The 27932-nt window shown below is 37.6% G+C and overlaps 1 protein-coding gene and 1 long non-coding RNA gene across 4 annotated transcripts in view; one reads left to right on the forward strand and one right to left on the reverse strand.

The window, feature by feature from the left end:
• LOC140335697 (uncharacterized) overlaps window positions 1–27932 on the forward strand; it is a 71711-nt gene that overhangs the window by 43357 nt on the left and 422 nt on the right. The window contains exon 2 of the long non-coding RNA XR_011921746.1: window positions 4683–4733. This is a non-coding gene — a long non-coding RNA (uncharacterized lncRNA). The remainder of the gene's footprint in view (window positions 1–4682; window positions 4734–27932) is intronic.
• Window positions 387–27787, reverse strand: MREG (melanoregulin). 3 transcript variants are annotated; one of them, XM_072418540.1, is made up of 8 exons: window positions 27617–27753; window positions 24761–25161; window positions 21208–21282; window positions 16155–16248; window positions 8607–8766; window positions 4268–4358; window positions 3376–3539; window positions 387–2248 (listed from the first exon to the last, which is right to left on the reverse strand). In XM_072418540.1, exons 4-8 carry the CDS (start codon window positions 16241–16243, stop codon window positions 2147–2149), a joined length of 606 nt encoding a protein of 201 aa, XP_072274641.1. In that variant the 5' UTR covers window positions 16244–16248; window positions 21208–21282; window positions 24761–25161; window positions 27617–27753; the 3' UTR covers window positions 387–2146. The 3 variants fall into 3 exon arrangements, with proteins under 3 accessions (XP_072274641.1, XP_072274640.1, XP_072274642.1); XM_072418539.1 differs by lacking the exon at window positions 24761–25161 and having other exon boundaries at window positions 27617–27787; XM_072418541.1 differs by lacking the exons at window positions 24761–25161; window positions 27617–27753 and adding an exon at window positions 26468–26488.

Genomic DNA, 27932 nt, shown 5'->3' on the forward strand with positions numbered 1-27932 from the left:
CACCAAGTGGTAAATCCCAGGGTTCCACTTTATTACCCTCATTCTGACAATACATTTACCATCCATGAATGATCACTCTTTGTAGGATCCAAACACATTCCACCAGTTTTTTTTTAAACAAAGAATTAGAAGATAGTATCCTAGTTTTAAACTTTTTTTCTCCAACTTCATGCAGTAGAGCAATAACCTTGTGGTAAAATAATAACGCAGTGAAGGATGTGTTAAGTGGCATTGAAGTGATATTTGATTTGGAGTTTATTCCTATACAGTTTGGGATAAAAAGAAGTAAGAAAAGGAAATGGGATTATTTTAAAGATTTTCCATTAATCCTATATTTTGCCTTGTATTCTTCTATATTGCAAAAGAAACAGTTTATGCGATTCAGGTTCTTTTAAACATTATTTTTATTTGGGATTTTGCACCTTGGCACAGTTAAGCTTATAAAGAGAAAGAAATAAACACGAACAGAGGAACTGCTGTAACATCATTATTGTTCAATCATAGACAGGCTATAAACTGAAAGCAAAGATAGTTTTATCTTGGGTGCAACCCATCTCATGGATCTTTATAACATTGCAGCATAACAAATACATTATATACATTTTATGCAGTCTCTCACTTAAGCAATACAATAATACATCAGATATTTGTAACATAGGAGGAATCAGGAATAGATCTGTGCATTGCTTGTAGTGGCTGCTCCTTCTTACCGTGAGACTTTTACCCTTGCAAAAAAAAGAACATGAAGACTTAGACAGTACATGAGACATCCACCTCTCAAGACTTGGCTGGGTCTGAGTTGTGGGCTGCACACAAATTGGGTTAGGTATTCAGAATAAGAGTTTTGTGCATTATTACTGCCCTTTGCGCAGTCTCACTGAATAAGCCCAAAGAGTAATTTCAATTGCACCTTTGGCTTTTAGAAGTAAAACATAAAAAGAGCTAATAAATACATTGATACTTCATTTATACTTACTGTATAAAATAAATATTAAAAACAGCTGGACTAATTCAGCCATTCCACTATCAAAGTTTTATCACCTACGTTTATTAGGAGGCACAGGGAAAGTATTTTATGGAGTATATATAGTCCATTTCAGGCTTACTGGAATGTGCAATACAAATAAAATGCAGCTAAACCTTCACATTTTTTTCACTGTTTCATTATTCATTAAAGAACACCAGTGCACAGCACATTGGTGGTAGCCAAAGAATGCTGGAACAACATTAAGTTTACTAAACAACCTTCATTGTTATATTGCATGACCTATGCTAGTGAGGCATAAGAAGAACTGGTAAATATGGTAAACACTTTCAAGCTTTTTCAATATAACAGCGCAAAGAGATAATAATGTGCTCTAAATCATAGTAAATGCTCAGAAATCACCAATGAGCTGATTGTAAGAAGCCTAGAAATTCCAGTATTGGTTAAAGCACTTTGCACATCATTACTGCCAATCATATTGCCTTAATGAAGACCTATAATTTTTCAAATGTGGCCTTACATTTCTTCACAGCTTGCAATTATATAACAACATTTTTCCAGGACTCATTTCACCTGTTCCACATTTTTTTTTATTTCACGACTGTAACCATTGCATTAAAATGCAACCTTTTTGGCACAGTTTTGCATTTTGGCACCATAAGTTTTACAGCTAGGACATCGGGCTCCAGCTTTAAAATATAGAAATCAAGGGCTCTGCCCTCTTGGGAGGCTATAAAGCGTACAGTTTTTTTCAATATTTTACAATTTAGATTAGATTAAATGGGAAATGAATATGAACACTTCCTGATCTCACGTCTACATACTTCCAGAAAATGCATGGTTCTGAAGACTTGGAAGCTTTGATACGTTGTAGAAAAGTCTGTCAAACAGTTCATGAACAGGAAGAAATAAAACACTTTCAGCGGAGGTATTGAAAACTCATCTTGGAGACAAATATGAGATTCACTGTTGAGGTTCTTTTGATTTTAGGCCATTCACTCCACATAGTTTGGTACTGAGAGACATTCATTCGGAGAACCAGACCAAGAAGGTAACATTGAGATGTATCATCATTCATAGCTTAAACAAAGAATACAACGCCTGGTGATACAGAGGTCTCTCTTGTTCTGATCTGAGCTAGGAAGCACTGTACAAAGACCTTCACTTGTTTTTTAATAAACCAGTTTCCATGTGCGTTTTGGGATACTTCTTGTAAGCGATGCTAAGGAAGTCTTCCACTGCATCAAGACATATTAACCGATCCTAAAAAAACACAAACAGCGTGTTACTTAAAAGGATTAAAAGTAAAATTCTACTATTCTGACTGGATTTATAATGACATTATATCATCAAATATGACTTAATATTCTTGTTCATATGTGTACAGTAAAGTATCAGTTTTACTTTTTGTATTCATTAACATTTTGCCGGCATAAAAGGACTTCAAAGAGAACCATCACCCGAGAATATTTTGTTAATGTTTACCAAATTCCACTAGGTAGACATTCAAGTTCATACATAAATAGTTTCCATTTAAAATCCATTGAAATCTGCTTGGTTCTTATTAGAAATAAACAATATTTTAAAAGTGTCCCTAAACAAAAAACTCAAATGTAATACATTACAGTTTACCCATCCGTAAATAAGTCAGATACATTCATTTTTTTCCGGGTGTTTTTGCACCTTGTGATCTCAGGGTGACAATGCCACTCTAGGGCAGGATTGTGTTATGACTACAGAACACATTCCCATCTTACCATTGCCAAAAAAGTAGGAAGAAGGTCTTCCTAAGTTCACAGAGGTAAACTGGACAGGGCTGATATTAGGAATTGGGAAGCTTGATGGATCTTTGGCATTAACAACAGTTTTTTTTTTTTGCAATGATTTTTTTTTTTGAAAAGATAAAAAAAAAAGCATTAAAACTCTGGTGAACAGTTACATGGTCATGTGACTTGACACTGTGAGATCCATAAGCAGCAGTATCAGTTGTTATGGAAGGAACATTTACCATTTTCTATGACATATAGAAATGGCATATTATTATTATAATAATCTAATGTCCCTACCATAGTCATATGTGATTAATGTAGTCTGAGGTCAATTGTTAGGGAGAAGCCAATTAACCTAACTGCATGTTTTGGGATGTGGGAGGAAACTGGAGTACCCGGAGGAAACCCACGGAGACACGGGGAGAACCTGCAAACTCCATGCAGATAGTGTCCTGGCTGGGGATCAAACCTGGGACCTAGCGCTGCAAAGGCCGGAGTGCTAACCCCTGAGCCACCGTGCTGCCCATAGGCAGTAGGCAGTATATATATAGATTGAGTGAGTCAGTCAGTCCCCTATGCTTAAAGCTCAGTAGTCATTAAAAAAAAAAAAAAGTCACATACCATAATATATAGGTATCTCTCTGGCAAGTCCCACCCAGCCGGGAAGATGGTGGTCTCATCTGCTAGTCGTAAAAGCATTTCCATGGCCTTTTTCATGTTCTTCGGGCTACTGATGGTGCTTTGCTTTGTGACAGACAAAAGAGATTCTGCTTCTTTTTGAAAACCTGAAACAAAGAAATCATATTAAGTTAATTTAAGTATAAATAGAATAGTAAAGGTAAATCCAAACAAGGCCGCACATAACATTTTGTGTAATATAGCCTACACTTCCCATATATTCTGCCTGTGGCAGGAGCTCTAGATCAGGGGTCAGCAAACTTTTTTGGCTACTAGGCCATTTCAGGTCAGAAGGCACACTAGGACAGATTCTCTCTAAAGCCGCGCGCTGATTGCTCCGCCCCCCCCACCAGGAACACCCCTGAAGGGAAATTCCTCTCCTCCGCAATGCATATGGAGAAGAGGGAATTACCCCTTACCCCGGTGGTGAAAGTGTTAACGCCGGCTGCTGTAAATAAGGAAGTAAGCCACAACAAGTAGGCTCAGCAACCACATTCGGCTCTGGTGCCGCGGGTTGCTGACCCCTGCCGGCCGGGATGAGGGCGATCAACCAGGGGGGGGCGCTAGGCCGGAACGGACTACTGGCTAGGCTGTATCTGGCCTAAAGGCCCGAGCTTGCTGACCTCTCTTCTAGACCAACAGAAATGTTTGGGAGATCTCGGACTCAAAAGCACAGGAAAATGGAGAATGATGAAGTAAAAGGTTTCTATTTTGTTTTGGAAAGTTGTCCATAGCTTCTACTACCCCATCCATTAACAAACTGATTTTAAATGCAGTTACAGTCTTTGTTAAGCACATTAAGATATGATTAGTTTCAATTTTCAACACAGCATACCTAAGTCTTCCAGTATCTTCCTCCACCGTGCGCGCACTTCTCGTCTTGCTTGCCTCAGGGTGTATATTTCATAGTTGAGTTTCTGCCATTCCTGGATGTTGACAAAGAAGATTTATGACAAGTAAAGATGGTGTGTTTATACTTTGACTGCAAAGATTTATGTTTGATTATCTTTAGAACAGAGACCTAAGTCTCACACTCTTTAAAACAGTGAGCTAGTGCTGGTTTTCTCAGAAGCTTCACCATTGACCATTATTATTAGAGGGCATGTTAAGTTTATGTTAAAGGGCATTACGCTGCAATTTTGTATGAACTCCTGTCCACTGTTCTCCTTAAGCTGTGCTGCATGTTACAGACCTAAACTGCTATGTTGTACATTACATACTTTTGACCAAAGTATTCTTTGTCTCAATAGCTCCTGATTGCCAAGTAGTCTGCAATTGTTTTTGTGAAGCTCTCCTTTCAGGTAGGCGAAGACCACAAAAAAGACATAGCACATCTCTGCTGCAAAAAAGGGTCTGTCTGTTACAAGGTTACTCATTTTTTGGTTAAAATTCCATTTGCAATAGGAGAAAAAAAGAAACAAAAGAAGGACATCTTTTATCCACCATGTCAATCTTCCTAATAATAATAATCTTAAGTGCAAACTTTACAAGTAATACATTTTAATATTAATAATATACTACATACCTAGTGCATTAGTGCTCCACATTATGGCTGACATTTAATGTGTTGGCTTGGCATGTCTAGGTATTTTTAAAATTAAAAATCACTAACGTCTTCCACACAGAGTCTGGCTGGAAAAAGGCTTAAGGTACAACCCAAAACACATACCAGTAGCAGTACCAGTAGCAGTACCAATAGCACTTGTCCATACAAGGTAGCAGCCAACCACTGCCCTGGTGCAATACTTTTGGCCCTTTGACAGTGTTTAGCACTGATTAATTTCTGTTACAATTTAAAAATGTGGAGAACAGAGCTAAGGGCAGATTGGCCTAGTGACCCCTGGGGACCCGGCTAATCCTGAGGCTTGAAGACTTAACCACTGGTAGAACAAGACAAAGCAAAAAGAGATCCAGAAGAGACTTCTGCAACAGGATCCAGTTGGTACCGAAATTGGGAAACTTACTCTAAGAAAAATATAATCTCCCACAGGTTACTTTGCATTTAGGAGTTAAGTGAGGATGCTGAAGGTCAGCTGTTGACTATATGCAATGCTTTTGAATGTGAATTGCTGTTATGCTGACATTTTTCTGTATGTGTTGAGTTACAAACCCTTAAAAATTGAGATCTGTGAGCCTTCGTGGGTCTGTTGTTCCACGCGACTAGAAGGGACCTGGGTAAAAACTGGCCGCCCCTACGCGGTTAAGCACTTTGCAGTCAAGACTCAAACTGCTTGCATGTCTTGCCAATAATAGAAAGCCAAGAAAGTGGATTTTACCTGATGCTCATCTTTATTTTTGTCCTCTGCACCTAACAATGTGTTGATCAGCTTTTACTCTATAGCTATCCCTTTAGGGTTTTCCTTATATGTATTACTCTGGTCTCACAACCCGATTTTCTCCATATTCTGTCACAACACATTAAAGTTCAGTCCTTGCCCTAATACTCTGTCTACACTACCTGTCCGAGTACAATTGTCCCTTTTTACGACCCCCAATTCTATATGTACAGATGACACCCAGATCCTAATTCCCTTCTTGATTTGTTCCCTTCGTCTTCATTATTTAAAATGCCACTGGGCAATTTCTTAAACAGCCCAAACATTGGGATAACCCTTACTTTTTTGATCATCCCCACCTCCAACAAATAGTCTTTCAAAAAACTAAACACTTTAAACTACTCATCCATTGTCTCTCTCCTAGTCAGGCTTTACTTCGTAATCAACTCCCATCACCTCCAGCAAATATATTCTTCTTTATCTATTGTGTTTCTCACCTACAATCTAAGGTCATTTGGACAAGGCCCTATGTTTCTGTAATTATGTTGCCTGGAATTTGTCATTAACATTCCTTCTTTATTTGAGGATAGCTATGTTTGCTGCTTGGCAACACAAATTTAAAGATACCCTCCAGTCAAAAACATCTACTTGGGGTTTTCATCTTTTATTCAGACATAGCTATAGTGAACTGGCCGACTGTTTTTATGGTAATCTGGGAAAGCTTTTTACATGTGCTTGTAATTATTATTATTAATAAACAGTTTTTATATAGTGCCAACATATTACACAGCACTGTACATTAAATAGGGAATAATGTAAATGTATTCACAAACACACCCACCAAAGTCTCAGTCGTGTCCCTGGAAAAAAAAAAATGTCTGAAGTATTAGTATGAAAAGGTTTCTGCCAACCACCAGTCACATTGGTCTTTTCCTCTCTCCTCTGGAGCTGCCACCAGGAGACGCTACATGTAGAGTCTCTGCATTCAACAGACAACAAAGTTTTCATTGCTGTTGTACATGATTTTGCAAAATGCTGTATAAAGTAACAGGAATCACAAAGTGTCAGAAACCTGTAAACCTGATATTCCTGCTATTCAGGTGATGAGCACAGAGCCAGGATTAGAAATAAATTCCTTACTGATCTAGCTAGTTTGCATGTCATTAAACAGAATGGTAAGTAACCCTCATGCTGCAGACCTAGGATAAAGGCATAGCTGGATTAGCATTGAAGTGTTACAATTGTTATAAAAGAATCTGTGAGAACAAAGAAGTCAAAGAACTTTGTGGCTTAATAGAAAATGTCTATATTAGCCAGAAATAAACCACATCCACAAACAATGCAGCTTTCAGTTTAGCACAATGTGAAGTGGTTATTACCAGGCAAAACGCTATCAGCACACATTTGCATTTTTTTTTTTAATGCAGCCAGTCCTGTAATGTGTAGCTCTGTTACTTTGAAAAGTCTGGGCATTCTTTCTAACAATATATCTTCCAGCTTTACTGCTATCTTGAGTCCCCCTCCCTGCTATATGGGCAGAGGTGGTCAAGCTATTTCCCTGGAGCTTTATCTGAATGCAAAAGGTACATTGCTGAATAATGATAAAATAATGTGCCACCCACCTGGCTATACAGTATTGTAACTGTTAGTAAATCACAAGACAGTGTACAGATTCTTTGGCCATTAAACAAGTTAATAAATATATATAGCTCCGTTAACCCCCACCCTATGTAATGACAGTAAATTTTTTAAAGAAAGGTATACTAACAGAAGTATTCACTTTAGTGCTAATGTAAAAATATATATTTCCTAAAAGTGATTTAAAATGAGCACAGAATTGTTTAAACAAGGCTAATTCTTTTACGCAGTCCAGCAACATCTTGAATTCCGCTAAAGTCTTTGCAACTTCTCTTCTTATCCTTATGTTTTGGCTGCTTAGAAGGGAGTTCCACAGTGGGGAGTGTTTCATTCCCTAACAATTATCAGCTCCCCTCTGTGCACAGCAACAGGGCTTACTTGTTACTAATGTACTTGGCGAGGAGTGTCTGTTTTGGCTGATGGTCATAAAGGATAGGAATGCATCTACTGAGAAACTACTCATGCACTTAACTTTTTTTTTTTAATTATGGATCATTAAAATTCATTAAAAAGTGATGCGGGTTGTCACACTGTTGAAAAAACTTTAAAGGAGCAATATTAAGTGACTGCTTCAAACACACATTCCACAGACCTGGTACACTATGGTTAACATCAGGAAATGCTGTGTCACCATCACAAGCGGCTTCAAGTGATCTTCAGTATTGTGATGCAACAAAAATTATTGAAAATAAGCAATATGAAAAGAGCATTCTGGTAGGGTTTTCATCTACTTGTATTTATTGTTGGCTTGAAGTTTTTTTTAGCAAAGCAAAACCTTATATGGGATGAACATAACTAAACTAGGTGCAGAAACCAATCACAAATAAACCAGGAGGATCCTAGACCTTTGGGTACAAAGGTTAATGGGAAACTTACATCTGGTACTAAAAGGCATTAAAAAGAGAACCTGCCTCTACGTCCCACCTAAAAAATCTCATGGCACATGGTTGCTTTGTGAGAAGTGACTGGAGGTGGCAGTGCTCACTTTCTAGTTTTACCCTTGCAGGTCACACTGCAGTCCCAACTTTTTCTTTGTGGTTTCCTTTACTTTCTAAAGTTAGTTTTACCTAGAACTCATTCTGGATATATTTTAACTCCGAACAAGAAAACCACAGATTGACTATATACCCTACCGTTGCCTTCTTCAAGCCATGGCAAATCCAAAAACCTAAATCATTTATTTCACACAAACAAATGTAATTAAACAACTAAAAACCGGCGGTATCCACAAGCAGTGATGTAACACATCATTTTGCTTACTTCAGAGTCTTTCTCCAGTTGGCGCCTAGTCTGAATCCAAGTGTGCAGCATCCGATCATCCACAGCCTCCGTGTGAGATAGGTCATGGGGAGAGCTCCACAGGTTCCTCTCATCATCATGGATTATACTTGTGGAATACGTCTGGATATTGTTGTTGTTGCTAAATGAGGAAGAAAAAAACATCAACAAGTTAAACCTATTTAGTAGTAAAAGCAATGATGTGAGCATGTTTATATTAATATTACCCTAACTCATGAGAACAGATTTATGGGAAATATGTTTCTACAACGGGCATTGTGCAAAGATGAATAAAGGGCATCAATTTGGTGGAGACCTAGCCTGAAGGTGAACAATATGCACTTCCATTATGAGGCCTGGTCACAATGACTTTGTGTATATTGGATGTAGAATATTTGTTTTAGATGAGAAAGAGAATAGACATGAAAGTATGGATTATAATTGGAATGTGAATAGCACAGATATTTCTTATTCTGTGACAACAACCACAATAAAGTCATTACATTTATTGGCTGGAACATTATACGTTCTATGAGAACCCAAGGGAGAGATAATGGACAAATATCACATTTAAGTACTGTGTAGACAAAGGCTGCCTTACAATTTTAACATAAACAAGGCAGGTTTGAGCAATTCTAAAGCAAAGTTACTATTTTAATAGGAGGAGCCCAAAAATTACATGGTTAAAATAATGAATGCTAGGGCAAATTATAGCTTTACAACAAATTAAAATATTATATATATATGAAAGCTGTACATATACAAAATGAAAGCTGATCTTTGGAATGATCCTTAACCCCTCATTCGCACCTTATTGATACCCCCTCTCAAACTGGTATGGCCCAGCCACCACAGCTGCATCTGCAACACTATTTGGGCCATCTCCTGGGCCAGGAAGCAACATTGGCATTGGGACTGGAAAATAAATTTAGGTGAATATTTGTTTTCTGACTAAATTTTTTCCCCTTGCAGTGAGGAGGAGGAACCCTACTCCCTCAGGTCTTCCTCCCCACAGAAAGGGTTTATACCTCATTCTGTCAAGGAGATAATACTTCCAGAGAAAAACTTGCCTTACTTGTGCTGCGTTCACATGCTGGAAATAATCTTTCATGATCGTGTTCAGCGACAAAAGATTGTCAGATGAAAAAATGAGCACTGCTCTCCTCCACTGATTTGTACAGTGGTCATTCTTTGTTGGGGAGAATCTGACATGCATACAGCCTTCACCCATGTCATTCATGGATCCAGCCTGAATGTCGTCAAGTGACTGCTGTAAGCATGTTAGATTTTTGCTTGAGATGTAACCGACCATTCGTATCAGGGGAGAATCTTACAGGTGTACACAGCCATAGAGCTGGTCTCAAAACCACCTTAGGGTTGCCTGATAAACTGGATAATGGACAGGACCTCAGCATCATCCCAGCACAACATGCAAGAGGTCAGTTGTGACTTTCCTGACTACTGCTTTCATGCATTTGGTCTCGCCCATAAAAACACAGACTTGCAGGCTGAAGGTGACTTCTTGCACCAACAGAGAGGTTGCTGCTATAGCCAGTACCATGGGACCAGTGAACCAGGAATAAAAACGTGAAGGACAGCTTGCTGATAATGTTTGACCTTGAAATGTGATCATGTATGATGCACCAAATCTACCTTCCTGGGACTTCTCTGCACCTTAATTTACTATGGTACCATAATCACACAGACTAATAGCTTGACATTAAATGGATGTTGTTGTGCTATCTCATGCTGTTCCAGTTTTATAGGAGTATATATACTGCCACAACTTTATGGGGGCAGAAAAATTCCCCCTGAAATTTTTCCTCATTTTTGTTTTATTGATACATGACTTTCACCTGTTTCAGTTAGTCCCTATTAATAAAATATATCCTTTGCACCAAAACGTCTTTAATGAGTAACATGGCTACAATGCATGCTTCATGCAGAACATTCTAATTTGTAGACACCCCATTTTAATGTAGAGAGTTGGGATCACAAGAATAAATACCCATATTCTTGATAAACTTTGCAATAAATGATTATGGGACATGCGGTATTCTTCTAGGCAGGAAGATTGGTGACATTGCAGCTGCTCTGCTGCCCTCTAGTGTTTAGCTAGAAATAGTGAATACCACCAGCACCATAAAAACAGAAGGGAAAAGGGCATGTTTATGTAGTCAAAACACATTTTTTTATTTTTTTGATTACTCATGTGATTGGGTGTGTGTTGTCCTTTATTAGTTCCTAATGTGAGGAGAAAGATGTTGATTGTACTTTAATATTTTTTTGCATTTTGTTTGTGTTTTACTTAATTAGGGTCGCAATCATTGTATACATACTTCGTTCCTAAAGATGATCACTTTTGCACAGACTGTTGGAAGGATTACAAATGCAAAGCACTTCCACATCAAACACAAGTCTTTCTTTCCTGAAAGCAGCTGCATTTGACCTTCTTCTGAGTCAGTTGTGTTCCAGCTGCGTTTATTCCTTTATGTAGGTCGGTGGGATTGCATACAAAAGCATCGTTAATAAATCTTAAAGGTTAAATGCACACTGGTGTTAGACTCCAAAGCAATTCAAGTATACAAAACTTTGAAAAAATATGGGCAGCAGGTGAGATGTAATCTAATAAGCTTTCATTTGCAGCTCTTTCACAGGGAAAAATGGATAAAATAAGACGCAGCACATTAGAAATGTTGCTTGGCAAAGCATAAAAACAAGTAAAATTAGATTTTACCCAATTATAAAAACCCAATGTAGTCTTTTTAAAAGTGGGTTTCAGCTTTTTGAATCTGCAACATTGGAATAACACCTGATCATCCTTTCACCAAGGTACTTGTTTAGGTGCTACCACGTGATGAAGACTACATGGCCTTGCTGATGCACAATGCGGGGAATATTCCACATTTGTCATTAGCGGTGCCAATTAACAACTGTAGATGTCCTGCACAATGCACTGATTAATATGCCCCAATTTTGCTGTGCAAACTATTAGTAGGGCACTATACTGCTATATATATATAGCTATATAGCTAAAATGAACTTTGCACTTGGCTTTCTTAAAACATTTAGACCTTTTTTTCTTGAATGCTTCAATTTTACTTCTGAATAAAATGGTCATGTATGTTAAAATGAAACGGAACACAAAGTTTTGCTATGTTTTAGGGAACATCTTTAAGTGTTAGGTGTACCTTTGGCTGGGAATCCTCCTACAATACTGTGCTCATCCTGGTATGCAAGGTTATCTAGACACTTTTGTGCCTACAGCCTTATAACTGTATATCTGCAGAGTGACATCTAAGGCACTGCTGCCTCTGATAATCTCCAGAGCTGATCACTGTTCTCCTTACTGAAAAGTTTTGACATGAAGAAGCAAAGCCAAGCCTCACAGCACAGCTACATCTACACAGAGACAATATGCACAATAAGGCATGAGAAGTCAAAAGATTAACCACAAGGTGACCTCAAGATCGTTACAAAGAACAAGAGGGCATTCTTTGCGTCTGGAGGAATAGAAGTTTAATCTTCAGATAAGGAAGGGATTTTAAACTGTAAGGTCTGTGAAAATGTGAAATCGGCTCCCTCAGGAAGTAGTTTTAGCAACTACTATAGATTGCTTTAAGAAAAAGCTGGATGCTTTTCTAGAAGAACAGAATGTAATTGGGTATTAACCTCCCTGGCGGTAAGAATATAAAGTATTTGTAAATGTCAAAATGGCACAAATTTCCCGACCCCAGCTGCACAGTCCCACTCCCAGCCACACACACACACAGATCGGCATCCGCTTCCCTTGACCTCGCGTCCCCAATGTTCACACGCGGGGGACAGAGATGCCGGCCAGGCATCGCAAGCTTACACAGATGCCCGTCCAGCATTACCAGGGGAAGAAGATTCCGGGAATCGCGGCAGGACGCCGTGGGCACCGCTTACTAGGTGTTTAAACTCCCTGGCAATCCATTCTGAATGTGGCTTGGAGTTACTTCTTTTGGTATGGATAATTCACCCTGAGCCACACTCGAGATTACCGCTAGTGGGGTTCAAGCTTTAAAGTGAAGACAACAGACTTGATCCAGGGAACATCCGATTGTCTCATGGGTTTTTTTTTCCTTCCTCTGGATTAACTATGTCTGTAGCGATATTTGGGATATGTTTACTTCCCTAGTGGTTAAACTTGATGTATTTATGTCTTTTCAACCTGACTTACTATGTAACTATATTTGTATATTCAGCCAGACGTGATTTTCAGAAAGCTATATACAGCACCCGGTTCTCCCAGCAGACATGATCTGCCTTAATTGCATAAAAAATAACAGACACCTAGCGATTAAATTGGGTCTACAATAGATTTCATGAAAAAGAAAGAGTTCTATATAAAACTATCATTAGCACATTTGGTAGGATATAAGCACATTCAACTTCAGCCCTAATAAAGTCTAAAAGCAGAAGAATTGGATATGCTGTGTTCAGAAAAGATTGAAGAATGGTAAAAAAAAAAATAATAAACACAAGGCAACATTGCTCCACATGATTCAAAACAAAATTCAATCACTTTGCTTCAGATGCTTCACAAACACATGGAAAGCAGTACAAAAAGGGAATGCACATTGTAACTAAAGTGAATGTTTGTATATTAGAAAGAACCACTTTGCATGGCCTTGATTACATAGCATTACATTGTCACATTTCAGGCTCCATCAAACAGTAAAATACAAATACAGCTGTCCTCATAGACTTGTATGGGAGAATGCATTGGGAGGAGGACAAGGCCATATTACGAACAGCACTGTATTCTGTGATAAGCATTTCTGTTTTACTATCATCTATACACGGCCTATTGAAAAGCTGTTTATTTCATTTATTGAGTTTCCTATATCTCATTTACTCTAGTATGTAAAATAAGAATACAGTCACCTGAGCCATTATACTTATTTACCCTGAAAGAACCCTTAAATTATTAAAATTAGCAGCTATTAACACCATATTCCTAAGCAAAAGTGTATCTAAAAAACCCAAGGAAAATGTGATATATTACAGCCTTCCAGCCCTTAGATGCGATTTATCAATTCATTTGCTTTGTTAGGGATTTTCACACAACGACCCTGCCAGTAACACTCTGGGTTAAGAAGACAAGCCATGCATGCTCTAGGACAGGAACTGCAAGGACATAGAACACCTCCCCTCTTCTCCATAACATGATGGAGACGGGTGGATTTTCTGTAGTTCACAAAGAGCACTGGCCAATTACTGTGCAGCAGAGTCAAAGTGTTTAACAATTAATGAGCTTAATAAAGTCATGATAGATCAACACATTTTTTGCACATACTGAACCGATATATATACATACTATACAAGTATTTTGTTAAATAAAACCAAAAGGAAGCAAATAGGAGAAGTTCCCTTTATATAGAAACAAAGCAAAGGCATACTAAAGCTATGTACTGTGGGGGATACCTAACCAGTCTAGAAGATCCATGTCACATCACTGAAGAAAAAGACAGGCAGCTCAAACCAGTGTAGTACGTACAATCAGTTGTGTAGAAGCAGTACAACTTCATCTCTGTGCAGTGTCTCAAGTGGAGGTGCCCTTACCCTAGGCATTAGCATTCAGGAATGTCAAGATTGCTTAAAATTAAATAAATGGCGCTAGCAATAAAGTATTTGTGCAATAAAAATCTTCAGTGACAATATTTCAGAGTCACAGCATTTCATCTCTCTTTCAGATAGGCTGTTGGTAAAGTTAAAATTTAGAATATTGACTTTCTAACAAATGTATAGTAAATAGGTTTTTATGATCCAAGGTGTAAACACTAAACCTACAAATACATGTGGTCGAAGGTACTTAAAGCCTAATATCTGAAAACCACATGGACAATTTAGATTATACTTATTGCACGGGGCAATGAATACTTGGGAATGTCAATGCAAGCTATTACAGGAACTGAAGTCTGGAAGCTGTGCCTCAAATTGGCAGGCAAGATAGTGTGGAGGCACCATCCTGGTAGAGGCAGATGTTCCTGACGTCTCGGAGTCCCTAACAATGGTGTCAGTGAATGGCACATTAGTGTGGTTCTATGCTATCTACTAACTATGGAGTTATCACATCTTTCATATTAGTGACATTACTAAATCATATTCCAATGTTTTAGACTAGCAGTATGACTAGCACTATGTTTCCAAGACTAGCAGTAGAAGTCAGCAGTGACTCAGATGATCTCAAACTGTAGATACCATTAAACAGAACACAAGACACTCACATACCGAGAATTGCATTGCAAAATTTAGACCTAACATTTATAGATGTTATCCATGTTATAGCCCCCTATAAAACATGGCAAATCTTCATTTACTTATAGATCCACAATTTCTTATAAGATTAGCATTCTAATGAAAGTTAAAATATATGTTTGTTTACTTTTGGTAGCGAACAGGAAAACTTTTGTTTAAATATTAAAGCCCTTGTGAGCAAATAATGCTTCTTTCTGCCTAGTACCCCATGCTGGGGGAACAATAATTACCATTCAGAAGAAAAAGGAATGTGAAACTGAATGTTTCTTGTTCTCAAACCTGCTGTCAAAATGACAAAATTAGTCTTAAGAGTTAAAGTCAATTTAGCTGATCCATAATGATGTTGCCTACTTTGGTCTGGGAGTCTAAGCTTTAATGACTGGTCATTAAAATGTATACATCCAAAAATGTAGGTGCATATGCAAAAATGCACAAGAACAGCACAACACTTAGTGGGACAGTTAATATTCTTAGCTTTTGTTTGCAATGATTTCAAATACATTTACAGCAGCTATTTGTCAACATTTTAGTCTAAACATTTGTTATTATGGAAACAAATGGAAGTATTTAGCAACATGCGTATTTCTGCATTAGTTTGACACAAAAAGTTTTAGTATTAACGCATTACAAAAGTACACAGTAGTGCATTAAGGTCCGAAATGCCTAAAAGCAAGATGTTTGCCAAATGTAAAGGGGTAAGAAGCGTAAACTTAAAAGATAAATAAAGGCTGATCTGCACAAGTGATCTCCTTTAGCTACATTTACTCCAATAATCATACTCTTGTGCCTTCCATCTAAACAGCTTTTGATATTTATAATTGACAAAATAAAGTGCAGTTTAACAGGAAACAACCTACCAAATATCATGATGTGCAATGCCTAGGTAGACAACAATGTGCACTGGTTTTACTGTTCAGCGAATCATACTAGTAAGACTAATTCTTCTATTTCTGGAATTTAATTTTATTTCTTGTATAGTATATACAGCTGTATAGTGTATGCTGGTGTTCATACACTCCATTAGCCTTTGATTTTCAGTTCATATGTTTCTAAAAAATAATAAATGTCCTGAAGGCAAGGCCTGGCCCCTTTACATACCACAGGTATTCAGTTATTATACCTGTCCAACAAAGTATCATGTTTTTTCACTTCTCCTTACAGGTAAAATATTTTCACACATGCTTCTTGGATGCCTCAAGGTTAAAAGAAATACAATAAGGTTACAAAATCGAAACAAATACTTACTTGACTAAAGGCTGCTTCTCATTCTTAGGATAATCAATGCACCCCAGCCTCACACAACACAGGGCCCACAGCCAGTCCTTCAGACCCATGGATTCTAGTACAAGACAAGAGACACAAAGTGAGCAGTCTGAAGGCTCTGCTTCTTCTGCCTTCCACAATCACACCATATGAGCTGTCTGTCAATATGATGAGTGTGCACAAATTCAGACTCTCAGGTAGAATGGGAAGTCCAAAATCATTTTTTCAGCTTCAGAGTAACAAATCCCTTGGATAATGCACAGCTTAGAAAAAAAAAAAAGCTAGTAAAAAGCTCAAGAGCTCAGTCATGTGGTTAAGTAACTCTAACCTGTCTGGCAATCTACCATTTCAAAATGCTAATTGCTTATTAGCATTTGTGTGGAAGGTTTTGTAAGAGGCACAGCCTTCTGCAAGCCAAAAACATTGCTAAGTGGTTTTTCAGCTTGCCTATCAAGATAGTTGTATAACTGGAATCGTTGGTGTAAAGAATGCTGGTCTTTGGTGTTTGTTAGTAGTCTTTCTTTGGGTGTTTCGGGCACTGCCTGTGTAATGTGGACATTTTAAATTGTCTCTCCAGCAGTAGGTTCTCTACAGATTCAATTGGGATTCTGCAGGTGATGATGGCAGTGCAAGGAGATGGGCTGGTGTATGTGTGGAAATGTTTGCCTGGAGACATATTATTGTTATATCTGTATGGGATTCAGCTTTATGATTTAAATTATGGACTTTTGTGAGAAGAATATAAGGGACTTTGCTCACCCATTCCTTAAAAAATGCTAGTTACCTGGCTATCCCAGACCTCAATACCTGAGTATTACAAGAAATCAGCATGCACCAATCAAAGTAAAATCGGATCTTCTGATCAGCATGCTTGTTCTAGGTACAGGCCAGGCAACCAACATTTTTAGAAGTGTGGGTTAGTAAATGCAGTCTCTATGTTTCTCAGGCAAATTATATATATTTGAAAAAAAAATGAAATGGGAAAACCCTTTGGTTACATAACATTTGTGATATCATATCATGATGTGATATGACCCATAGACATGCAAAGCCTTTTTTAAAAAAAAAACATTAATTCTCTTTGAAGCTTTTTTTTGTGTGTAGGTATATCACAATGTACTGTAACCTGCAGAGAATAGAGTTGGGTGCCAGTGATGATGTAACTAGTCATCCAGTGGCTGCAGAGGAGCATACCAGTAGACATCATGCTGTTCACGCTTGCACATTATAGCAAGAAATCCAACAGGATGCAGACTTTAGTTCTGTTTTATTGCCTGTTAAAAAATTAAGCACACTAAGCTCTGGGATGTTCTGGTTAGATCAGGTGTCCTCAGCCTCACCTCTGTTTCTCAGGGGTCAGAATCTACATATATTTTTAAAATGTAATGTACAGCGCTGGATAATATGTTAGGGGTATATAAATCCTGTTTATTATTATTATTAATAATAATAATAGAAATATTTTTATTAGACAGGAAACTAAGTAAGAAATTGCTTTACAAAAATATCCAAAATTATTCTGTTTATACAAAAATTTTTGTACACTGTTCAATTTAAAAGTGGGAGGACAAGCAGAAGGCACTCCAATGCATCCTCCTTTATAGGAAATGACAATCCATTCCCATTTTGTTGTTTAGTGATCTGCTGCACTGGATCTGCATTACCGTATACAATCTTGACCATTTGTTTTAGACTACAATTGTCTAGTGTGTGTAGCAATGCCTCTCCACCTATCTGTAACACTGGATCACCCATGAAAGTCTATCTTTTCCAGTTTTAGAAAGCTTTGATAAATGAGTCCCATTGTCTTAATAAAATACTTGTTGACTTATTTTTTTAAAAATCTGTCATCCTTATCTGGCAAAACCTCTAAAGCAGCATTTTCTACCTTTTTAACATGCGGAAATCCCTTCCCTTCCCTCACAGAGCAGGTCTGAGATGGGAGAGTGGGCAGTTTGTGTCCAGAGCCTGAGCCTGCGATACTTAAAGAGGACATAGTCCGCGGCTCCTGCCAGTGCACCCCCCCCTATAGAGTACTAATGTAAAGAGTAACAACAGTTCTACCTTGCATGCAATCTACTAGTTGCTTCTTTGTAAAAAGGAAAAATGGTAGCTGCTCAAGGAAAGTTGCACCTGTGATATCTCAGACTGACCTCTACAAGAAAGGTTAGTACTGCCATTTTGCTTTTTAACAGAAACCGGGTGGACAAGGCTAGGTACATGATCTGCAATTTAAAGAAGGTCAGTTTTAATTCTCATTACCCTGGAAATAAGTGAAACTGCAATGATCTTACAATGCCAGCAATTTGTATAACAAAGCTCATTGCATATCACAGATTGCTCCTAGCTTTAGCAAAAGTCTTTGAACCTTTTGTATTAAAAGGCACATTTGCATCTATTTCTTGCAAAAAAAACATTTGTAAACAAAACTACATTTTAATAGTGTAAGTGAGGGTAGATTAATGCCCATTCTAGGTTTTTCTAAGGACTGGTGACCTGTCCAGCTGAATACTGGTAAAAATACACGTTTGTAGCCTTTACCTCTCCAAAATGTTTCCTTCCTGGTGCATCTGATGGCAGCATGCCAAATCTTTGTCTACCCACCATGTTGCACCAGCAAAAAACAAAATATAAGAATTGTATATTTACCTTTTTGCACTTTTTTTTGTTTACTGTTGCATATTTATGCTAGCATAACCTGGGTACGGGTACCCTGATGTCCTAGGAAAATGAGGAATGTTGCTAAGACTATATTGCTATATTTGTAGCAAACAAATGTAAAAACACTCACTGTCACTAAATATCTGGTCGGAGAGAGAAGGTGAACCTTAGGAAATGTTTCCAACCAGGAGCAATGTCCACTAAAATCTAGTAATATATTCCTATTAATCAAGTGAGTTCCCCATCTATTGGGTGGGTGTTTTCTATGGGGCCATACAGTCAGGTATTATTACAAGAATTGTTCTAACATTCTGGTTTGTTTCAATAAGCCTAACTGAGGTAAAAGGAAAATGGTTTCTAAAGCAGAATGATACTAATTTTTAAGATCTGTAGTTTCTCTGAACTTTATTGCATCAATTTAATTTAAAGTTAGCAGCAGAAGGCACTTTCACATATACCATGTATTTACCATGTCCATCTATCTCCCCCCTCACACCCTTATCCTGTAGAAAGTCTAATCAAAGACAAAAATAATTAAATTCACATGAAATGGTGTTTGTTTAAAAAAAAAAAACTACAAAGCATGTACCCTCATACTTTTAAAGCATGGAAACCCATCTGCAACTGAAGTAGAATATACACTCATCAACCAAAACATTAAAACCGCTGACAGATAAATATCAGTTATCATCTTAATTAACTCAATAAAACCACAGGATCTATGCAGAATCTATTAAAAGTGATCTAAACAAAGGACAAATGATGAACTGGCAAATGGCTCTTGGGTGTCTAAAGCTCCATGATGCAAAGAGGATGGAAGGCCAGCGTATCTGGTCCCATGCTACAAATGAGCTACTATAACACAGATTGCTGAGAAATGTAATGCTAGCTTTACATCTGAACACACAGGACATCTTCCAAAGTTTCTAAAATAGGCATGTGAGTGTCAGAAATAGACAAAAGAACAATACAAGAAGGTAGTCGGTTCTGATGAATCATGTTTTCCTTTAGATCATGTGTCAGGGGTGTGTGTGCTATTTACCCGGCGAAAAAATATGGCTACCGAATGGACTAGGTTATGTGGAGTTTATGTCTTGACTAGGTAGAGTTGTTTGGTGGTACCTGTAGAGAGAGGCACAGCCGGCTGTGGGTGTCCCCTCCGCTAATCCCAGTGGAAGGTGGGGACATCCCAAACGATAGCTGTCAGTTGTGAAACTTAAAGGAAATTTATTAACAAATTAGCAGCACAGATGAGATGAAAATCAGGCTGCTTCTCACTTAGCAAAATATCTGCAACAAGTAAACAGTGAATTTATGACCCATGTGTCTGAATTTCTGGACAGCTGATCATGGCTGGCCTACGACAGATTCATTACTGAAAATGAGATAGATTTTGTTTCTAAACAGAAGAACGATTAATAATTGGTAAAGGTCAAGTTTAATTCAGTTGCAGTGTGACTTTAGAGCATTCAGAGGGGAGATTTATGACTCAAGCTATAACCTTATAAAAAATCTGTTCCACAATATGTCTCACTGCTCTGTTGAGCATTGCCTTGGTGCATCAACCAATTGAAAAAATATCCCTCTCATTTCTCTCATATTATCTGTCCCTCTAATAACTCTGTCCCTAAATACCTTAGCTACATTTCCAATGTAGTGGCCCACCCTGGTTAAGGTAGTGCTTTGGGGGTGCCATGGGCCCAGACTGGTTCTCCCCTGGTACTGAGGAACTTCAATACTTTAACGAAAAATAGTTCTGCCAGATACATGAAGTACCTGTATTACCACAGTTAACCTTGAGAAGCCTAAACCACCTCGTATTTCATGGAAAGAAACTTATTTGAATGTTTTACTTCAATAAAGAAAAAAGATGTCAAACAATACACCTGTATTAGGGCATAAATAATCTAAAAACAAATGGCTAATAAAATATAAAAGAGAATCTATCTTTAGCTGAAATATTTGGCTTAAATTCCATGCAGTACTTTCTTTCTTCTGCCTGATATCCCCAGCCTGATTGCCTTATTCTTTTTGAATAGCACTTGTCCAGTCCGCACATTCAACATATGAGTGGCAACTCTGCCCTGAATTTAAGAGTAGTTTAGCATTGTTGCCCCCTAATCACACAAAACTGTACTGGGTAATCTTCACTGGCAGGATTAACAGGTATTTATTGCATTTTGCAGGAGTTATAATCGAAAATTGTCAGTGCAAATGCTCTTACAATTATTGGTGCAATTAACTAATTATTTAATTGTCTCTCTTAACAAATAATAATGTATATAACTTAATAGGTTAAAAGTTATGTATTAGTCCTTGTCCAACTAAGCTAAGTCTAGTAAATTTTAGATGTGATCCACTATCAAAAACTTACCAGGGGGAGCATTGCTGCACAATGTTTTGCTGATGAGTTGCTTTGGAACTTGAAGTGCATCATGAAGGTTAAAACCTAAAATGAAAAACATAAATATCTTCAAAAATATTGTCAAATTACAACCATAAATCTATAGTTTGGTCATATAAATCCTAATATTTAGTCTAACATGTTACTAAGACAAGTCATACATAACAATTTTTCCCATATTGGCTTTTTGAAGGTTTAGCATTTATTTCCACTATGTGGAGAGCAGTACACTTCACATAATATGATACGCAATGTCTGATGTTGCCACTTTTATGCCTTGTGTTGCAGTGCATTCTTTTCATGTGCTCCTTGCTTTTCTGTGTGTTTCTGTGCATGGACCATTCGGTGGAATGAACAGGGTCAGAACTGCATACATGGCTGTGCATTGTGTGTGGTATAACATTCTTTTCTAAGTGGGAACAAGGCTTTGCTGGATAAGCAATACTGCACATTTAAGCTGCGTACACACCTGCAATTTTTCTCGTTGGAAAGGATCTTTCACGATCCTTTCCAACGAGAAAAGACTGCACGATGCATGAACGATGCTGTACATACAGCACCGTTCATGCTCTATGGAGAGGGGAGGGGGAGAGCGACGGAGCGGCACCCTGCTGCGCGCTCTCCCCTTCCCTTTCATTAGGATCGGTCGTCGTCCATCGTCCATGGATCCGCCAGGACGGTCGTCGGACGATGGACGACGACCGACTGTACACACGGCAGTTTTTCGCCCGATAATTGGCCGATACCGATTATCGGGCGAGAAAAATTTGCCGTGTGTACGCAGCTTTAGGATATTCTACTCCAGAAGTCAATCATTTTATGGTGTGGTCTGCATTCCAAACCATAATACACTGCAATCTATATTGAAAGCACAACTTCAGCCTATTGTTTCTTTTTGTTTGAATAGTTTTTTTAATCAGGATTTTATTGCTGATTGTGCGTGTGATTGTGTCCACTGATCAGGAAAAAATCCTCTCCTCTATATATAACAAAAGAAAAAACTTATTTGGGTTTTACATTCCTTTAATTACACACAGATTTTGAAATATTGTGAGTAGGATAACTTTGCCACATCAGTCACTATATAGTAGTGGTACTAAATGACCACACAGTAAACGTTTAGAGTCTTACATCATTCTTATTAAAACTCCAGATGATCATTTGTCAGCTCTGATTCGGTGATGAAGGAATAGAAAATTTTGATCCTTTAATAAGGAAAGTGTGGTGAGCGCAAACTTCTAGTTACCACTGACCACAAAGAACATTCCTGGGTGAATCTTCTACCAATCAGCTCCTATTAGCGCTGCAGAGTGTCTCACTCGTCAACGCATGTCTTTGCTTTGTAATAGTGGTAGACATTGGGGAGTTCTATTTATTTTCACCTTGCCTCACAGGTTTGTATGGGCAGAAAAAAAACCATATACATACCAATTAAGCCGTTTAGTGTAATGACTGTTTACATGAAGGAATCCAGGGATTATAGCTTTCAGAAACAAAATATACAAACAGATGGTTCAATCAATATATGACCCATACCATATAAAAAAAGAAAAGAAATATTATTAAAAAAAAAGCAGAAAGAAAAACTAGTTCAGTCTTTGCAAAACTATGAATACTTTTGCTTTGTTAAATGTATGATTTGAGAGAAAGGTCATTTGAAAAGAATAAACCTTTGCCCAGTTAATCATACTGTTATATTAAAGTCTGGTGTTGAAGCATGCTATGCTGCAATTATTATAACTTTGCAGCAGCTGGCAATGGATCGTCCAGACTCTGATCTTTGTTAATTAGAGTTTTAGAAGCTAGTTGATATGATTGGTCAGGTTAGCTCATCCCTAAACAGAATTTTCCTGAGTGAGCTATTTATTTATTCTGCTATATCCGATTGACCTCTTCTAAATATAACATATGGGATGAGAATTGTTTCTATGGGGACAGCAGAGACTCGGGATGTTACATACTGGGTGTTCCAGCACTGCAGCATCATGGAGCCTCAGCAGTTTCAACCTAATTAGCAGGACACTTGGCAAAGCTATACTGCAGAGTCGGCTGGAAATATAGAAAAAACATTATACTCAACTACATCTGCTGCATCTGGAATTCTAGGCCTACAGACATTTATTTTATATATTTTGGTTTTTCCCATAATATGGGTGGCTTTGTTAAGCATTAAGTGGATGTAAATTCTAGAGAAAAAGATCTGTAAATGCAGAATGCAGTGCAGCTGAGTTATTAGACAGTTGTTTATAGATTTTTTTTTTTATAGCCATTTCATATAAAAGATGATCTTAAAATGACTTTGATCTTTAATAAATACATATTTTGTTCTTGCCACATTTCTGTGATAAGGTGAAGGTTGGTGGTGGTCATTGGTGGAAGGGGTGGTTAGGTGAATGAATACCCACTGGATGGCTTTTGAGGAGTCCAGTGTTGAACATGCAAGGCCAAAACAGTAGTATTCGATTACTGCATATATTATTTACATAACTATATTAATATTTCAGTAAAAGAGAAAAAAAAGTCTGTATGGGGTAATCCTGGTAAACCATATTTTCTAAACTCCCTTTATTGCAAAACACAGGTTTGGCACACTGTTATAGTGGACTACTCAAATTTGACTGATCTCATATTTAAAGTATGCAAACCCTTACTGCCAGTGTCTGAAAACAGCAGAGCTAAACTCCAAATAAATAGCTAAATATACAGAATAAATACGTACATGGGAATTGTTTAACCTGCCAATGTATATGTACAGTATGTCTGCCTATAAAGCCATGACATTTATATGGCTCTGCAATATTCTTTCCCTTTGTATGTTCCTAGATTTAGTTTTAAGGTAGGCATAGACACATAAGGTCAGTCCCTAATGTGTTGTGGCCCGTACGTCTAAGAATGCCCACTGTCCCTGCTGGACAACTTTTTTTGGAGGGAGTGAGCAGATACTGGACACTTGAGTGACCAATTCTGATTCATTTCCTTCAGCACTGACACAACCTCAGTAAACCTCATGCAGTTTGTGGGCCATCATGCAAACAGTAAATTCCCAATTCCTCAATCTTTCATGGGCTTCCTTGGGTAAAGTTTCCAAAACGGAAGGTCTCCAAATTGTCAGATATAGGTTTGTTTGCTCCAGCTGCTTCTTAAAGGGTTCTAATCATAGAGACACCTTACAATAATACATATAAGCAAAATTTTCAAATGCTCAGACACTTGGTAGAATAAGCCTCCTCCCCAAAAAAGAATCCTAGGCCATTTTTTTCACAGGGAATAATATACAGGCCCGACTGGTCTCAATCAGGTGTCTGAAAAACCACCGAAAAAGTCCAAATCAGTTTTTCATTTGTTTTCAATGCAGAAAACAAATAAAAACTAATGCCTAAAGTGTTATAATAATGACAGGGTTTTCAAAGTAAACTTTCCTATACACACAGTAATGATAAAAACAAAGTGTCAGATCTAAGGTTGTAGGTATAGAAAAAAATCATCTGGTCTATAGCAGGTTTAAAAATGATTTAAAACTTACCTCAGGTGTAACACACATCAGGTTCCATTATTATTTATTTAACAAACACGCTAAAAGCTAAAGCCAAAATCAAGAAAAAAAGCAGAACTCATGATTCAATAGCTTGTAGAACAACCTCTTGCAGCAAATCATTTTTGTTTCATTTCAGTATGACCATATCAGTCTCTCAGAGTGTTGTGGAGGGATTTTGGCCATCTCTTCTTTACAACATTAGTTCTTTGAGGTTTGTGGAAATTTATTCATGCACAGCTCTTTCATGGTTCCGTCACAGCATTTCGATCAGATTGAGGTTTGGACTTTTTCAGCCATTCTTTTGGAACTTCAGTCAAGATTTAGCTGTGCCACAGATGGCATCTACAATAAATGACTCAATGGGGCTGCATGGCGCCCAGGTCCTGGGGCTGCAAAACAAATCCAAAACATCAGCCCTCCACCATTGTGCTTGACAGTTGGTATGAGCTGTGTGTACTGCTATGCTGTGCATTATGGCCAAACATCTCCACTTTGCTTTCAACTGTCCTAAGATCATTGTTCCAGAGGTCTTGTGGTTTGTTCGGAAGCAACTTTACAAACCTAAGCCATGTTGCCATGTTCATTTTAAAATTAAGAGGCTTTCTCCTGGCAATTCTTCCAAACAAGCTTTACTTCTTCAGTTTTTTTCTAACTGTCCTGTCACAAACTTACTTTTAACATGTTGACTGAGATCAGTAATATCTGAGTTGTAGCTCTTGTTTTTTTGTTTTTTTTTTGCAGTTTCCCCAGAACATTTTATGGTCTGACCTTGTGGTGAATTTGCTAGGCCATCCACTTCTGGAAATATTGGAACTAAACTGTTTTGAATCTTTTTTCTTACTGTAGAATTATGGACTTCATAGTGTATGGAAATGGCCTTATAACCCTTAGTAGATTTATGAACAGCAACAATTGCATCTCTAAGATCATTGCTGATGTGTTTCTTCCTCTTCTCTAAGACACATTGCTGGGTGTCCTCTTTGGCATTGTTTTAACACACACCCGAATGCTCCACATAATTCTTCAGCATTTGCTATGAGTGCACTTTGCCTTAGCTTTGTTATATAAAAAATATTCACAATGCACAATGTCATTTGAGGATGCATTTACCTAAGACTTGCTAAGCACCAGATTATTTTGTTTTATATATATATAGTGAAGCACTTCTAAATTGCTTGTTAATATTTGCTAACATCTGTGCATCATATCACAACCAGGCATTTTAAAAGCATTTTTAGTTTTCTCTATAATTATTCATAGTCATGAGAAAATGTTCGCACATTCTTGGCCAACTGTCTTCCATTCTCTGTAGACATCATAAGTGTTAATTTAAAGCCCTATTTTTGATTTACATATCCTGATTACACATCTCTGTACTAATGTTTCTATATCCCAAGCTAATTTGTATATTGCAGCTACTTGCCTAACATATCACATGATGCAGCCATGATCACCAATGCTGGGAGCTAAATCCACTCTTCACACCGGTGTAGTGTGACTCACTGCAGGTTCACACACCATAATCAGAGATCTCATTCCAGTTTCCTCAATCCCTGACGCCCCCACCACCAGACATCACCATGGCATATCTATTTTTTTCTCACACGTCAACATATACGTCTGTACTCCCCCCTCCCAATAACACACATCTCCCTTGGCACACTTACTATGCTGGACAGACTTATTCATTATTACCATTCTTTTTACATCATTACTGTTCCTTGTTTTTGGTGATTCTGCACAGTCTGGGCTGCACGCTATATAATCTTCTCTACATTTCTAAAAGCAGAACACAACATAACCTTCATTTTATTATTGATTCTGTAGGATACCACAAACTTAACCTTCATTGTGTTATTGATGCAGTAGGACACCACAAACATACCCTTCATTATCTTATTAATGCTACAACTTAACATTCATCCAATTAGAGAATGCAGAATTCAAACTAAGCATTAAATATCCACACATTTATTTTTATTAGCTGTACCTATATAAGTTAAAAAAGACTTGAATAAGATTATTTTTAAATTTGATCTTTACAGACAAATCCTATAAAGGAGAGAATGACCCAAATCTGATTCACAGAACTGTTATGGCGCTGGCCAGCATTTTGCAGGCTATATATAAAGTACAAAATGTGAACCAAGGCAGGTTACATCACTACTAATTTACTGCTAGCTAACTATGACTGCACTCAATGTAAGCAACTGGTGATATTCTTTAAAGGCATTACACAGCTTGTGTAATTGGTGCCATCTGTCTGTGTGTGAATAGAAGACAGTGTGAGATCTATTGTATGTCAGAAAAAAGCCTGGCTTAATTATTATGCACATAGTATGCAAAGGAACAGTGGTATTGTGAACAATCATATATTCAAACCATGAAATGAACAGAGATGAAGGGTTAGCGTACAAGGTTGATAAATAATATTGATAAAAAGATTAAGTAAATGGTAGTCCTAAGGATGAATGATAGATAGATAGATAGATAGATAGATAGATAGATAGATAGATAGATAGATAGATAGATAGATAGATACATAGATAGATAGATAGATACATAGATACATAGAGGGATAGATAGATAGATAGATACATAGATAGATAGATAGATACATAGATACATAGATAGATACATAGATACATAGATACATATGACAGAATAAGGAGCTACATTTTGCTTGATTTATAATACAATTGCATTTGGGAGAATATTGTTCTGCTTTTAAAGAATTGTGTCCTTTTGTAAACTGTAGGTTGCATGTATATGCATGCAATGGGTTCAATAATGTATGGGTATGAATGTACACAGATAGATGGATAGATATGTTTGCATCCTTACCTTTTGTCTTAGGATCAAATCCATCCTTCTGCAAAGCAGAATTCTCTGCAGGTTGCGGATCTTTCATTTTTTCCAATTGGAGACTGTGCTGAAATCACTTGATGCTCATTGTTTGACTGGAAAACTGCACAGACAGCAGCTAAACCAACACAGGTGGGGAGATGGGGGGAGCAGGAGGAGAGCTGCAGCAGTATAGTCAGTCCTCTGGAGTGTAATAATGCAGCTGCTACCCATAGATCTTTTTTGGATTTATCAGCCCCTCTCATACCTTATCATAATCATATGTGTTACACATTGTATTAGCTCCTTATTGCTG

This window comes from Pyxicephalus adspersus, chromosome 7 (assembly GCF_032062135.1).
Source record: "Pyxicephalus adspersus chromosome 7, UCB_Pads_2.0, whole genome shotgun sequence".
Taxonomy (NCBI): domain Eukaryota; kingdom Metazoa; phylum Chordata; class Amphibia; order Anura; family Pyxicephalidae; genus Pyxicephalus; species Pyxicephalus adspersus.

What these genes read in the sequence shown, in the direction of transcription:
- MREG (XM_072418539.1), bottom strand. Translation starts at nt 27,683, where the DNA reads ATGAAAGATCCGCAACCTGCAGAGAATTCTGCTTTGCAGAAGGATGGA. An exon ending in ATTTGATCCTAAGACAAAAG is followed by an intron (nt 21,283 to 27,616) that starts GTAAGGATGCAA and finishes TTTTCATTTTAG; the next exon opens with GTTTTAACCTTCATGATGCA. An exon ending in AACTGGAGAAAGACTCTGAA is followed by an intron (nt 4,359 to 8,606) that starts GTAAGCAAAATG and finishes GTCAACATCCAG; the next exon opens with GAATGGCAGAAACTCAACTA.